This window comes from Cydia amplana, chromosome 13 (genome assembly GCF_948474715.1).
Source record: "Cydia amplana chromosome 13, ilCydAmpl1.1, whole genome shotgun sequence".
In the NCBI taxonomy this organism is placed as follows: domain Eukaryota; kingdom Metazoa; phylum Arthropoda; class Insecta; order Lepidoptera; family Tortricidae; genus Cydia; species Cydia amplana.
Genome location: NC_086081.1, coordinates 71,478 through 86,239, shown reverse-complemented (window position 1 = coordinate 86,239; position 14,762 = coordinate 71,478). Strand labels below are relative to the sequence as shown.

Genomic DNA, 14,762 nt, shown 5'->3' with positions numbered 1-14,762 from the left:
CCTGGTTTCGCGAAGCCATGTCACAAGTCTGTGACGCAGGCATGTCGCGAGCCAAGCCGCGGCCTCCGAAGCGTCAAGTGTACTGGTGGTCGCGAGAAATCGGTGAACTCCGATCCCGCTCCAACAGAGCGAGACGCCAGTACACACGGTCCCGTCGACGCAGACACCGAGACGTTGAAGAGGAGACGCGGCTGTACAGTGCCTACAGGGAGGCGGTCAAGGCGCTGCAGCTCTCCATCTGCGAGGCGAAGGCGAGCGCCAGAGCGGAGCTTCTCGAGACTCTAAACCGAGACCCATGGGGGAGGCCGTACAAGACGGTCAGGGGTAAATTACGCCCTTGGGCCCCCCCCTTGACAGAGAGTCTCGAGCCTCGACTACTGGGGGTGGTTGTTTCCAACTTGTTTCCGAACAGACCGGAACACCAGCCCCCAGAAATGGCACCTCCCCATCAGCTCGCAGGGTTCGAGGGTGCGGAAGTCGGGGTGCCTCCGGTAACGGAGGCAGAGCTAGACGCAGCCGTGCGGAGGCTAAAAGCCAAAAACACGGCACCGGGTCCAGATGGGATCCCAGGACGCGTCCTGGCTTTGGCGCTGCGGTCCCTAGGGGAGAGATTCCGCGGGCTACTGGACGCCTGTCTACAGTCCGGCCAATTTCCGACCATATGGAAAACCGGCCGGCTCGTCCTCCTAAAAAAGGACGGGCGTCCCGCGGAATCTCCATCAGCCTACCGTCCGATCGTACTGCTCGACGAGGCTGACAAGCTTTTCGAGCGCATCATCTGCGCTCGCCTCGTCGTGCACCTCCGAGGAGTAGGACCCGACCTGTCCGAGCATCAGTTCGGATTCCGAGAGGGCAGGTCGACCGTAGATGCGGTCGCGCGCATCAAAGCCCTCTCGGATGAGGCGGTTGACCACGGTGGGGTTCTTCTGGCGGTGTCCCTGGATATCGCCAATGCCTTTAACACCCTGCCGTGGTCGTGCATTAGGGAGGCGCTGAAATACCACAAAGTGCCTCCCTATTTGTGCCAAATAGTCGGGGCCTACCTCTCGGAGCGGTGCGTGGAGTATCCGGTCCGGGGTGGCGGGCTTGCAAGGTGGGAGACATCGTGCGGTGTTCCACAGGGCTCGGTCTTAGGGCCGCTCCTGTGGAACATTGGGTACGACTGGGTGCTGCGGGGGGAGCTTCTCCCGGGGTCAAGTGTGACCTGCTACGCAGATGACACTCTGTGCACTGCAGCGGGCAAACCTGCTGACCACAGTGCCGGCAGCAGTACCTGCGCGATGGGGGCTAAAGCCCCAAAACGCATGTCCCGGAAGGCGACCAGCAAACCAGGTACTCCTGGAGTGGCGGCGCCTCTGGCCGCACAAGAGGGCCCGATTAGCAATGCGCCAAATGACGAGGTCAACTAATCGGATCCTCCAGGCGAACATAAACCACTGCGCCGGGGCGCAAGATCTCCTCCTGCAGTCCATGGCGCAGTGGTCGATAGATGTTGCCGTGGTCGCCGAGCCGTACTACGTCCCCCCCAGCCACAACTGGGCTGCGGACCTGGATGGCTTGGTGGCCATTATAACAAAAGCAGGGGTAGAGGGTATACCGCCCCCCTCCACGTTGTCGAGGGGTCGAGGCTATGTGGCTGTCCTCTGGGGCGAAATTACCCTGATCGGGGTATATTTCTCCCCCAACAGAAGAGTCTCCGAGTTCGAAGCCTTCCTCGGCCAGCTGGCGGCTCTCGTTGGGCAGACCCAACCGCGCCAGGTAGTTGTCGCAGGTGACTTAAACGCCAAATCCATGGCCTGGGGCTGTCCCGCAACCGACATTCGCGGAGACCTGTTAGAGGAATGGGCGACGATGACCGGAATGTCGGTTCTGAACCGAGGGTCGGCCAGCACCTGCGTGCGCTGGCAGGGAGAGTCCATAGTGGACGTTACTTTCGCGACCCCGGCACTCGCGACCCGCGTCCGGGGCTGGAGAGTACTGGAGACGGTGGAGACATTATCAGACCATTTGTACATCCGGTTTGATGTCTCCACCTCCTCCGGAGGCACGACAGACACGGATCGTCGTCCGAATGGCCGTGCTGCGACCCCTTACCCTCGTTGGGCCCTGAACAGCCTGGATCGTGAAGCGGTGGAGATAGCGTCCCTCGTCCAGGCCTGGACAACATCTCCTGGGCCTGTGGAGACCGAGGAGGAGGCAGCCTGGTTCCGCGAAGCCATGTCACAAGTCTGTGACGCAGGCATGTCACGAGCCAAGCCACGGCCTCCGAAGCGTCAAGTGTACTGGTGGTCGCGAGAAATCGAGGAACTCCGATCCCGCTCCAACAGGGCGAGACGCCAGTACACACGGTCCCGTCGACGCAGACACCGAGACGCTGAAGAGGAGACGCGGCTGTACGGTGCCTACAGGGAGGCGGTCAAGGCGCTGCAGCTCTCCATCTGCGAGGCAAAGGCGAGCGCCAGAGCGGAGCTTCTCGAGACTCTAAACCGAGACCCATGGGGGAGGCCGTACAAGACGGTCAGGGGTAAATTACGCCCTTGGGCCCCCCCCTTGACAGAGAGTCTCGAGCCTCGACTACTGGGGGTGGTTGTTTCCAACTTGTTTCCGAACAGACCGGAACACCAGCCCCCAGAAATGGCACCTCCCCATCAGCTCGCAGGGTTCGAGGGTGCGGAAGTCGGGGTGCCTCCGGTATTTCCGATCATATGGAAAACCGGCCGGCTCGTCCTCCTAAAAAAGGATGGGCGTCCCGCGGAATCTCCATCAGCCTACCGTCCGATCGTATTGCTCGACGAGGCTGACAAGCTCTTCGAGCGCATCATCTGCTGTCGCCTCGTCGAGCACCTCCGAGGTGTGGGACCCGACCTGTCCGAGCATCAGTTTGGATTCCGAGAGGGCAGGTCGACCGTAGATGCGGTCGCGCGCATCAAAGCCCTCTCGGATGAGGCGGTTGACCACGGTGGGGTTCTCCTGGCGGTGTCCCTGGATATCGCCAATGCCTTTAACACCCTGCCGTGGTCGTGCATTAGGGAGGCGCTGAAATACCACAAAGTGCCTCCCTATTTGTGCCAAATAGTCGGGTCCTACCTCTCGGAGCGGTGTGTGGAGTATCCGGTCCGGGGTGGCGGGCTTACAAGGTGGGAGACAACGTGCGGTGTTCCACAGGGCTCGGTCTTAGGGCCGCTCCTGTGGAACATTGGGTACGACTGGGTGCTGCGGGGGGAGCTTCTCCCGGGGTCAAGTGTGACCTGCTACGCAGATGACACGCTGGTCACGTCCCGGGGGACCTCGTACCGGGAAGCAGCACGCCTCGCCACCGTGACGGTGGCACAGGTGGTGAGGCGTATAACGATGCTGGGTCTGGAGGTGGCGCTACACAAGTCCGAGGCGCTCTGCTTCCACGCAGCCCGGAAGGCGCCGCCTGCAGGATCCAGCATCATCGTTGGTGGCACCCGAATCGAGGTAAAGTCCAACATGAGATATCTTGGACTTGTCCTCGATTCCCGATGGAGCTTCCGCGAGCACTTTGCCCGCCTGACCCCCCGACTAATGGCAGCATCGGCCGCACTGAAGAGGCTGATGCCCAATATCGGGGGGCCGGAGGTAGCGAGCCGCCGTCTGTATATGGGGGTGGTGCGATCGATGGCCCTGTACGGGGCGCCGATCTGGGCGGAGAATCTGGCGGCCCGAAATATCGCCCTGCTGAGAAAGGCTCAGAGGGCGATGGCCATCAGCGTCGTACGCGGGTACCGCACCACCTCATACGATGCGGCGTGCTTGCTGGCGGGAACGCCTCCTTGGGATCTGGAGGCGGAGGCCCAGGCGTCTCTGTACGAGTGGCGCAGGGAGCTCCGGCTGCGGGAGTTCCATCCTGCGCCTAGGGAGGTAGAGGCGCAAAAGCTCCTCGTCCGGCAGTCCATTGTCCTCCAATGGGAGGAGCAACTGGCTGGACGCGAGGAAGGACACAGGACTGTCGAGGCGGTCCGGCCGGTCCTACAAGACTGGCTGGAGAGAGAGCGGGGCTCGCTAACCTTCCGGCTGGTGCAGGTGCTCACGGGGCATGGCTGTTTCGGGAGCTACCTGCACCGGTACGCAAGACGGGAGGAGACGGCGGAGTGCCACCAGTGTGGCTGCGGCGAGGACACGGCGCAGCATACCCTGGAGGAATGCCCAGCCTGGGAGGGGCAGCGCCGCGAACTCGCGGCAGTGGTGGGGAACGACCTCTCCTTGCCAGCCGTAGTTAAGGCTATGGTTGCCGACGAGAGGTCGTGGAAAGCGGTCCTCTCCTTCTGCGAGGATGTAATGTCGCAGAAGGAGGCGGCGGAGAGGGAAAGGGAGGCCAACCCAGCCTCGCACCCGATCCGCCGCAAGCGCACAGGGGCCCGGAGGAGAGCGTATGCCCATCTCCTCCCCCCCACCTAGCGAGGTCTGGGCAGCGGCGCGGGGGCGTCGCTGCCCATTACATAGGCCTCGCAGAGAGGGCGCGCGTGGTATGCCCACGCGCCTTCTGAGAAGGCAGGGGTAGAAGTTCCTCTCTAGCCCCCCACAAGAGAAGGGCCCGCTGCACAGGCGGGCGGCGCCGGCGTGGTTGCGGTTGCGTACTCTAGAGAACCCGTGGCCACGCCCCACCGGCGGCGTGCAGGCATACCGTTGGTTTTTTAGTGGGTAGCGGCACCTTTGCCGAGTCCCACATAACCCGCATTTCCTCCCCCGGGTGTGCGGGTATGCATAAAGCATTTTTCCAACGAAAAAAAAAAAAAAAAAAAAAAAAAAAGGTTGCATCTGGGAGCTCGGAGATCTTGTATTGGATATACCTATGGTCCGACATAGTCTCCACATTTTCGAGCACTTGCCAATCTTGGACACGTCTCACCAGGGCAGCGTTTGCGAACGTCACGTCCACGATGGAGCCACCGTGTTGCCGCACGCATGTATTAACCGAGCCCTGGTTAAGCACAGCCAGCCCTGATGCGATCGCCCATTCCTCCAGTTCGCGTCCGCGGGTGTCCGTTGACGGCGATCCCCACGCCACGGATTTGGCGTTTAGATCGCCGGCAACAAGCACGGGGCGTGGGTGGCATCGACCAATAACCACCCCCACATCTGCCAAAAAGGATTCGAATTCAGCCAGGCTTCTATTGGGCGAAAAATAGACACCGACTACTGTGATGCCGCCGATGAGCGCAGCCACGAAACCCTTTCCTTTCTCTACCTTTTCAAAAGGTGGTGAGCCAGCAGCTGTTTGCGTGACTATCGCAACCAGACCGTCCTGGTCCCCAGCCCAAGAGTCTCTTTGGGGGATAAAGTAGGGCTCGGAGACGATAGCCACATGTGCCAGCCACTGCGCCATGCTCTGGAGCAAAAGGTCCTGAGCTCGTAAGCAGTGGTTGAGATTCGCCTGCAAGAAATTTAGTCCCATTATATTGTTTCCATTGGCACTGCCGTCTCAACCCCGGCCAGACCAGTGGCGGGTGGGTGGACAGATTGTGAGGGTCCCCGGGAGCCATCACCATTCCTCTTCCCCTTCTTATTATTTTTGGAAGCAACGCACCTTTTGCTTCCGATCGTGTGCTCTGCTGGTTTGTCAGCCGCTGCACAGACAGCGCAGTGCGGCGTGGCAGAGCACGTGGCCGCTTTATGGCCAGACTGGCCGCAGCGGAAGCATAAATCGCTTCGGTCCACCTCAGCCTTACACTGCGCGCGCACGTGACCCGCTTCGAGGCAGCGGAAGCAGCGCATGGGCTTTTGGTCCAGCAGCTGTACCCTTGCCGAGACCCATCCCACAAGTAGACGGCCGCCCTCGGTTAGCTTTTTGGCCGCCGTGATTGGGCAGCGCACCCATACTGAGCCAAGGCTAGAAAAGTCCTGTCGGATTTCACCGCACTTGATTTGGGCTAAGGTGCACCCACCCACTTTGGCCACGGCATCCTTGACATCCTCAGGCGTGACAGAGTCATCCAGTCCCGAGATTCGCACTTCAGCGCATTTTGTCGGCCTGGTCACTTGGACAATGTCATTATTTAGCTTCTCCCTCAGTTTGTTGGCAAGAGCATCTGCTTTCTCGCCGCTGGTTGCACCGGGTACCTCTAGAATGATGGCTCCCGTGACTGCTCTCTTAAACCGCACTCCCTGGATTTCCAGCTCTCCTAGATCAATTTTTGACCTGGCCTCTTTGATAATGTCCGCGTAGGTGGTTCTCCCGTCTCCGGTTTCTGGATTTAGCCTAAGGACAACTGCCGCAGAACTTGGAGGTCGCAGTTTGCGGGTCCTCTTGCGGGGTGCCTGCTGCGGCTGTGTGGGAGGATTAGCTGCAGACTTCTTTTTGCCCTTCTTATTGGTGACCGTTTCCCAGCCGTTCTTTGTTTTTGTTGTGGCCGGTTGCAATGCGCGGGCCTCCAGTGGGGCTTCCACGGATTGCGCCGTCCTCTCTTCTTTCTTGCCCTTCTTCTTCGCCGGCTTCTTGTTATTAGTGAGAGCCGTAGCTGGTTGCAGGCCACTGGGAGCTGAACCAGCTGAGGGCTTCGTGGGGGGCGGATTTGCTTGCCTTCTATTCGCATTGCTGGTAGCCTGTGGTGCCACCTGCTTTGCCTCGTCTGAGACCAGTGTTGGCCTTACCGTCTTAGTTGGTAGGAGCCTGTCCTCCAGTGCTTCTAGCCTGGCGTCTATCATTTTCCCCACGCTAACCATCACCACGCTCTCAGCTTCCTGTTGGGAGATACTTCCCTTCATCATAAGTGGTGCTTGTGATGCCGGGATCTCAGAGGGAGGAGCTGTTCTTGCGAGCCGCAGCTCGTTTCTTAGCTCCGCCTGATCCTTTAGGAGATCCGCCATTTGCGACTCCAGCCGAGCGATGACCCGCTGCAGTTTCTTCGTTTCCTCCGTGGTGGTGCGGGCCAGCATCACCTGGGCAAAATCCGTGATGGCAGCGGCAGCGTCCTTCAGCTTCCTCTGGTGGGTACCTTTCAGGTTCTTTGACGTGGCAATGACTTTTTTTACAACTGCCACGCTGTCGAGCACTTGTGTGTTTAGTGCTGACATGAGCTGGTCTTCTATGTCAGAGCCATGTGAGTCTCCATGCTTTTCCATTGGCCGCATGCGGATGGTCATGTCTTCTAATTCCGCGTCAGCTTTAGCTTTGTCTACCTCTTTGCGGCGGAAATCATTCAAGATTTGCGAGGCCAGTCCAAAGCCTGTGGAAGAGGGCCGACTGCGTCCTCGCTTAGACTTGGACTGGACTTGCCTCTTGAGGACCCCCTCAGAGTCCGATCCCTGTGACTCCTGTGACAGACTACCTTGCCATAGTTGCCCGTGGTCACTGTCACTCAAAGAGCTGCAGTTCACCTCAGCCCGTCTATCACGATGCTCGTTACCGTGAGCTGGTTCCGAGCTCAATGCCACGCTCTCCACAGCGGATATGCAATCCACCTCTTTTTCGGCAGCGCGGGCTTCCCGTTCTTTTGCATTAGGGGTCGCCATCTCTGACCTCAATTCACCGCTCTCGTGAGAAGGTGCCTGGGCCACAAGCTCACGATCGCAGCGGGTCAGAACCACCCGTAAGTCCGGGAGAGATTTTCTCCGCGGGGGGGCCGCTGTAATCGGGGGCCCCGCCATGACCTCCGTGGGTTGTGGGGTGGTCTCGAGTGGTTGCTCCGGCTTCGAGTATTTAGCTTTGGCCCGGGCCGCACCCACATAGGTTCCTCGTCCTCTCTTATTTGGCCCGTACCCGGGCCTTGCTCCGGAGACGGAAGCATCACCATCAGATGCCCCCGACCCGTCTTCCTCGCTCAACAGCCGCTTCCGCACTTCCCCGGGTTGGCCGGAGGTGGGACCATGCAGCGAGCCGTCGCAGTCGCCCGTCTCGCTTTCGGTGTCAGTTTGCAGCGGCGACCAGTAAACGTCCCCACCAGGCAGGTCGCGCATGTCTACTTTTCTGGGGGAAAAGAATTCCTCGTTACCTGACGGGAACATGCATCATGCGGGCCGATTAGTCAGTCGCTGCCAGGTGATGGACCACGATGGGCGTTAAAACGCCTGGACAGAGATGCGCTCGTCCTTGCGGCTGAAGTTCAGGCATGGAACCCGGCCCGAGAAGACCCAATAGACGTGGACGTAGAGGCGCAGTGGTTTGGCGAGGTCATGACAAACATCTGTGACGCAGCGATGCCACGGTCTAAGCCCTTCCCTCCTAAACGACAAGTCTATTGGTGGTCTGTGGAGCTCGAACAGCTCCGTAAGTCCTGCGTTGTGGCGAGGCGCCAATACAGTCATCAGCGAAGGAGAAGGCTTAGAGATACTGTCCGGGAGACAGAACTGTATGTACTCTACAAAGAGCGTAAAAAAACCCTTCAGATTGCAATAAAACAGGCGAAGGAAGCCGCACACCATGAAATGATAGAGTCGCTAAATAATGACCCGTGGGGGCGCCCATATAAAATGGTCCGAAGCAAACTCCGCTCCTGGTCTCCTCCCCTAACGCGAAGTCTCGAGCCGGAGTTCCTACGAGACGTGGTTGAAGCGCTATTTCCGACCTGCGATAACTTTGTGCCCCCTTCAATGGCACCACCATCCGCAGCGAGAAATGAAGAGGAGGAAGTACCCGATGTTTCCGAAGGTGAGCTCGGAGCAGCTGTGCTAAGGCTGAAGGCAAAAAACACAGCCCCGGGCCCGGACGGCATACCGGGCCGTGCCTTGGTCTTGGCCAGCAAGGTGCTAGAACCGAAAATACTGAGAATGTTCTCAGCATGCTTTCAACAAAGCAGATTTCCACGGCAGTGGAAAACCGGCAAGCTGGTCCTGCTAAAAAAGGGAGGGCGCCCGGCAGAGTCTCCATCTGCTTACCGCCCAATAATCCTACTTGATGAAGTCGCAAAGCTTTTTGAACGCGTAATAGCCAACCGCCTCATCAAGCACCTCACACGTGTCGGACCTGATCTCGCAGACAATCAGTTCGGATTCCGTGGTGGCCGCTCTACAGTCGGTGCCATTCTTCGTGTTAAGGCCCTGGCGGATGAAGCGGTGTCCAGAGGAGAAGTCGTCTTGGCAGTATCGCTAGACATTGCAAATGCGTTCAACAGCTTGCCATGGAGCTGCGTTAAGGAGGCGCTGCGATACCACCAGGTGCCAGAATACATGTGGCGGATTATCGACTCGTACCTTTCTGAAAGGTATGTCACATACCCGGGTCCAAACCAGTGGGCAAGATGCCCGATGTCCCGCGGTGTTCCACAGGGGTCGGTCCTTGGGCCGCTTCTGTGGAATATTGGGTATGATTGGGTCCTACGAGGTGCAACTCTGAATGGCATAGATCTCACCTGTTATGCCGATGACACCTTGGTAACAGCTCGAGGAACCAATTTTAGGCAAGCGGCTATACTGGCAACAGCAGGAGTCGCGCATGTCGTTAGCCAAATCCAGCGATTGGGATTGAAAGTGGCCCTACATAAATCGGAAGCCCTGTGCTTCCATGGGCCCCGAAATGCTCCTCCACCTGATGCCAACATAGTGGTAGGTGGATCCAGGATAAGCGTAGAGTCCAATATGAAGTACCTCGGTCTCGTCCTCGATAGCAGGTGGACATTCCGTGCTCACTTCAAACACCTGTTGCCGAAACTGCTGGGAGCAGCTGGCGCCTTAGGGCGTATACTTCCGAACACGGGGGGGCCCAAGGCGTCATGTCGACGGCTCTATATGGGAGTCGTGAGATCTATGGCCCTATATGGAGCACCAGTATGGGGTGATATACTGAAGAAGGCGGAAATATCCCTCTTAAGAGCACCGCAGAGAGCTATGGCCACAAGAACCGTACGCGGGTATCGTACAATTTCCTTTGAAGCGGCATGCGTGCTGGCTGGGTCTATTCCCTGGGACCTCGATGCGAGAGCCCTCGCAGCGGTTTACCGCTGGCGCGAGGAGGCACGCGAGGGACGTGAGTCACGAGCACTAAGAGAGAGCGAAGGATGGCGCGACACAATCCGCCTTGAAATGATACAGATCTGGGAGCATCGGCTGGCCCATCCTAGTGCGGGCCATAAAACCGTCGAGGCTATTCGCCCGGTCTTAAAACAGTGGCTTGATCGGGACCACGGCCCTATGACCTTCCGGCTGACACAGATCCTTTCGGGACACGGTTGTTTCGGATGGTATTTACATCGAATAGCGAGGAGGGAACTAACTGCAGAATGTCACCACTGTAGGAACTGCCCAGAGGAGAGCGCCCAGCATACGCTGGAGCATTGCCCTGCCTGGAATGAGGAACGCCGAGCGCTCACGGCTGCAGTGGGTAGCGATCTCTCGCTGCCTACACTAGTCCGCAGGATGGTGGACAGTGATGCGTCCTGGAGGGCCGTGCTTAAGTTTTGCGAAGCGGTAATTGCAAAAAAAGAAGCGGCGGAGCGCGAAAGGGAAGCTGACCCTGCTTCCCAACCTATGCGTCGCAAGCGAATAGGGCAGCGGCGGTTGGCGTATGACCGCCGTCTCCCTCCTTAAGGGTACCTGTGGGCGATAGACTCGGGGACGTCTGTCGCCTACACAAGGGTCCCTGTGTGGGCAGGCGAGCCGCTCCCGCGGTGCGGCCACAATGAGGAACGGGGGAACAAAAGTTCCTCCCAAGTCGTGTCCGAAAGTATTCGGACTGCCGCTGGCGAGGTTGCGGAAGCTTGCTTCGGCTGTCCCTGTGACCTCGCCTCATAGCGTAGAGGCGGCAAACAGAGGGGTTTTTAGTGGGTAAACCATACACGGGAGTCCCACATAACCACTGGGGCCCGTCCCCTCGCCCCGGTGGTATGCGCAACGCATTTTCCCCTCTTAAAAAAAAAAAAAAAAAAAAAAAAAAAAAAAAAAAAAAAAAAAAAAAAAAAAAAAAAAAAAAAAAAAAGGTTAGGTTAGGTTGAGGTAAATTTGAGAGGTAGAATTGAGGGAATTTTGCGAATTTTTGTGGCGAGATAAAGCTAATTGAGTGCTATTTTATACCGTTGTTCTTTCCCAGCCTTTCCCTAGATTTCTATAGTATTTTTAATTTCTTTCACTTTACATATAAATTCACTTTTTTCTTCAGGCGCTTTTTCACTTTCAAAAATTCACATCTTCTTTTTCCTTGTGTTTTCCCTACGTCTGTTAATTTTGTAATTGGGTCGGCTTTTTGCTCTACACGGAGCTTTTTACCCCATATCGATCCGACCTTTGGTTCGGGAGATATTGGAGTTCAAATCTCACGAGTTCGGTAAAAGGTTTACCCCATTTGCGGTTGACGACGTTAGGAGATTTCACTTTCAAAAAATCATATCTTCTGTTCTTGTGTAAATAAATTCTTTGTAGTAGGTTAGTTAGATTAAGCTAGTTGTAGGGAATTCAAATCCGTTTGAATTATATTTTTAGAGGGCTTAGTTTAGTAGTTATTAATTTTTTAAAGGATTGCTATTCCTGTTTATCAGGCGTCGGTAAACGCAAACATAAGTTGGTTTTCGTCTTAGAAATTTTGTAAATTGTAAAATATTTAATATTTTTAGTTTTAAAAATTAGTGGTAAATAGCACATACTTAGAACTATTTTTTGACCTTGGTTCGAGATTTGTAGCTCAACCAGGAGTGACGCTACAGCCCGTCGCATAAAATAATTTTAAGTTTGTTTTTGCTGTTTTGGTTCTGCTGCGACTCGCACTTGACCAAAATAGTTAGGTTAGGTTAGGTGTTTTGGTTTTTCACCTTTTTTAGGCGAATTCCACCCATAAGGGGTGGTCTTCGCGTAGTAATTATATGGATAACCCCGCGCAGGGGTTGAATCCGGAGATGGCTCCAATCACTGGGCCCCATAAAGGGGCTTCAGGGGCGGGTTCTTCGACCTCGCCCGACTGGGAGGAACCTATGGAGGGCCAGGACAGGGCTGAGGCCGCCTCCAAGAAGAGGCCCCATGAGGGAAACCGGGTCCTGGAGTATGAGACTCACGTTGGGAGCGGGCCTAAAGTTAGCACCGCGCTGAGGGGTAGGGCCAAGGCCATGGTGAAGAAAGCCTCCATGGGCCACTTTACCGGCCTGGCAGCAGCCAAGGCCAGACTGAAGGCCTATAAGGAGGACTTGCTCTTGGAGGTGTTGGACAGCCAGGAGGGAAAGGAAAAGGGAGTGGTCCCCCCTTTACTCCTGAGAAGGTCCCAGGGGGACAACAAAAAGAAGGGGGATAAGGAGCCGTGGATGGTGAGCCCGTCCCCTTCTCCAAGTCAAGAAATGACAGAAAGCAGCCCGCCCCTATACACAGGGACGGACTACATAGAAATAGTGCGGGAGGCGACCCATATTGTCCTAGAGGCTGCCGGAAAATCCGGCAACCTAAATGGACAAGTCTGGGGAAAACTGAACCAGGCCTGCCGGGACATCCTGGCGGCCACTGACGTCCTGGCGGATAGAGTAGAGGACGAGGAGTTGCGGGCCTTAAAGGCGGACAATAACCTAATGCGGGAGCAACTTGCCCAATGTCAGACCGAGATGAAGGCCCTTCGTAGAGCCTTATCTGAGAGGACGATCCAGCCCCCACAGGCCCCGACGGCCCAATGCGGCCAGGCGACGGACTTCTCTGAGGCCCTCAAAGAGGCCCTCAAGGAATTGAAGGAGGACCTGAAGCGGGACCTTACAATTACCATGGGAAACATGATCTCGGCCCGCACGGGCTATTTCCCTGAGCCGGTCCCCCGCCCTCCTCTCGCTGCGGACAGGAATAAGACGACCGCGAACCAGCCGGAACCTCAATCTGGGGCGCCGCCCTCAAGGGCAGTGACAGGTGCGCCGCCGACAAGGCAGCCTAAGGCCCCTGTGGCCCAGCCTTCGGCACCAGCGACCAAGAAGAGGGCTAACTCTGCTCCTAGGCAGAAGACGGTGAAGGAGCCTAGTGCCTCTCCACCCTCGCAGCCGGCAACAAAAACACAGGAGCCTGCTGAGTCTTGGACGCAGGTTGTCAGGAAGGGCAATGGCAAATCCGCCAAGACCCCTTCCCCCCCTGCCGCCCCGGCTCGGAAACCGGCACCAGCGGGCCCACGGAAGCTGGTTGTGCCCGCCACGGCCGCGATCGTGATGGCCTTGAAGCCGGAGTCTGAGGCGACATACGCCTCAATTTTGTATAAGGTCACTAAATCGGTGAAGCTTGCTGATGTGGGTGTAGAGCACGTCAAGGTCCGCAAAACAGCTGCTGGAGCCAGGATACTTGAGGTGTCCGGGTCCGACAATGGTAGGGCGGCTGATGAACTCTGCCGAAAAATGACGGAGGTGATCGGTGAGGAAGCCCGAGTATACAGGCCCACCAAAATGGCGGACTTACGCATTTCGGGCCTAGATGAGGCAGCCACTCAGGAAGAGATCGCGGGAGCAATCGCTAAATTGGGAGAGTGCTCAATAAATGAAGTTAAGGTGGGATCGATTAGGGCCCAATATAATGGGACAGCGTCGACTCTGGCACAGTGCCCTATAACGGCAGCCAAGAGGGTCACCGCAGCGGGTCGACTTCAAATAGGATGGTCCTCGGCTATAGTAGTGGCGCTGGACCCAACACCGATGAGGTGCTTCAGGTGTATGGGCACGGGGCACACCAGAGCACTATGCCCGTCGCCAGTAGATAGGAGCGGTCTTTGCTTCCGGTGTAGCAGGCCGGACCACAAGAGGGTGGACTGTAAGGCGGAGACTGCCTTCTGCTCGGTATGTCATGCGGCCAAACGCCCAGCGGGACACATAATGGGTGGCTTTTCCTGTACGCCCCCACCAGCAAAAGGCAAAGAGGCTCTTCCGAAGACCCAAAGAGCCCCTCCAGTGAGTAATATCGACCAACGGGCCTGTGAGGGACAAAATATGGATATTTAGGCCCTTCGTCTGGGGGGAGAATCAGAATGGTCATTGATTCTCCCCTCCCAAAGTGCGGGTTCCCTGGGGACACCGGGAAAAGACGGGGGGCATCATGGAGGAATGAATGCGCGAGCCCATGATGCCCCCATACAACGTCTGAGAGGGGGACAACGGAGTGGGGTTTAGTGGGTATTCTCTTTCGCTCCTTCTCGCTAGGAGAGGGAGTCGAGAGAGGGAGTCCCACATACCCTCCCCATTATGGCCTTGCCCCACGGCCGGGGAGGGATGCGTAAACGCATTCCCCACTCCGTCAACAAAAAAAAAAAAAAAAAAAAAAAAAAAAAAAAAAAAAAAAAAAAAAAAGGTTAGGTTAGGTTAGGTTAGGTTAGGAGTTTTGGCCCCTTCGAATTGCTGTCACCTTGCCGTGGTGAAGGGGCTTGCGTGCCCCAGTGACCCTCAGGGCTATGCCGGATAGGGCCTCCCAAGCCGGACAGGCCTGAGGAGAGGGGCCAGACTAAGAACAGCACACGGGGGGCGGCTCCGCGTGTCCCTCTGAAACCAGCAGAGGGCACAGTGCGAGACGCCCGGTTGGGCGGAGTTGGAGCTCCATGCAAGAGCTGCCATAGGTGGCTTGTCCACCAGGCGCGATGTTGTGGCTACGGCCACCGTCGGGCAACTCGTAACCCGCACTGAGCGGACCGAGGACCTTCCTCACTGAGCGGAAGGTCACGTGGAGTTAACCACTATAAAAAATCCCCAATCCTAAGGTGTGACTGGCGTGCCGATGGGATGCATGGCTGGGGGGAGCCCAGTCCCTAACGTCAGAAGGGGGGCAAACCCCTTAAAAATAGCAAAAAATGAGTGGCCAGAAAATGAGAAAACTACCCCAGGAGGTTCCAATCCTCCGTGTCACCACAGAACGGGCAAGTGCCCGCGCTGTGGTGA

The 14,762-nt window shown here is 57.0% G+C and overlaps 1 protein-coding gene across 1 annotated transcript; it reads left to right on the top strand.

Moving 5' to 3' along the window:
- Positions 1-11,750: 11,750 nt before the first annotated feature.
- On the top strand, positions 11,751-13,835 carry LOC134653658 (uncharacterized). The gene has a single exon (XM_063509052.1). It carries the CDS (start codon positions 11,751-11,753, stop codon positions 13,833-13,835), a length of 2,085 nt encoding a protein of 694 aa, XP_063365122.1.
- Positions 13,836-14,762: the final 927 nt, after the last annotated feature.

Bases quoted from the DNA above. Each gene is read 5' to 3' on its own strand.
- LOC134653658 (XM_063509052.1), top strand. From the start codon at position 11,751: ATGGATAACCCCGCGCAGGGGTTGAATCCGGAGATGGCTCCAATCACT.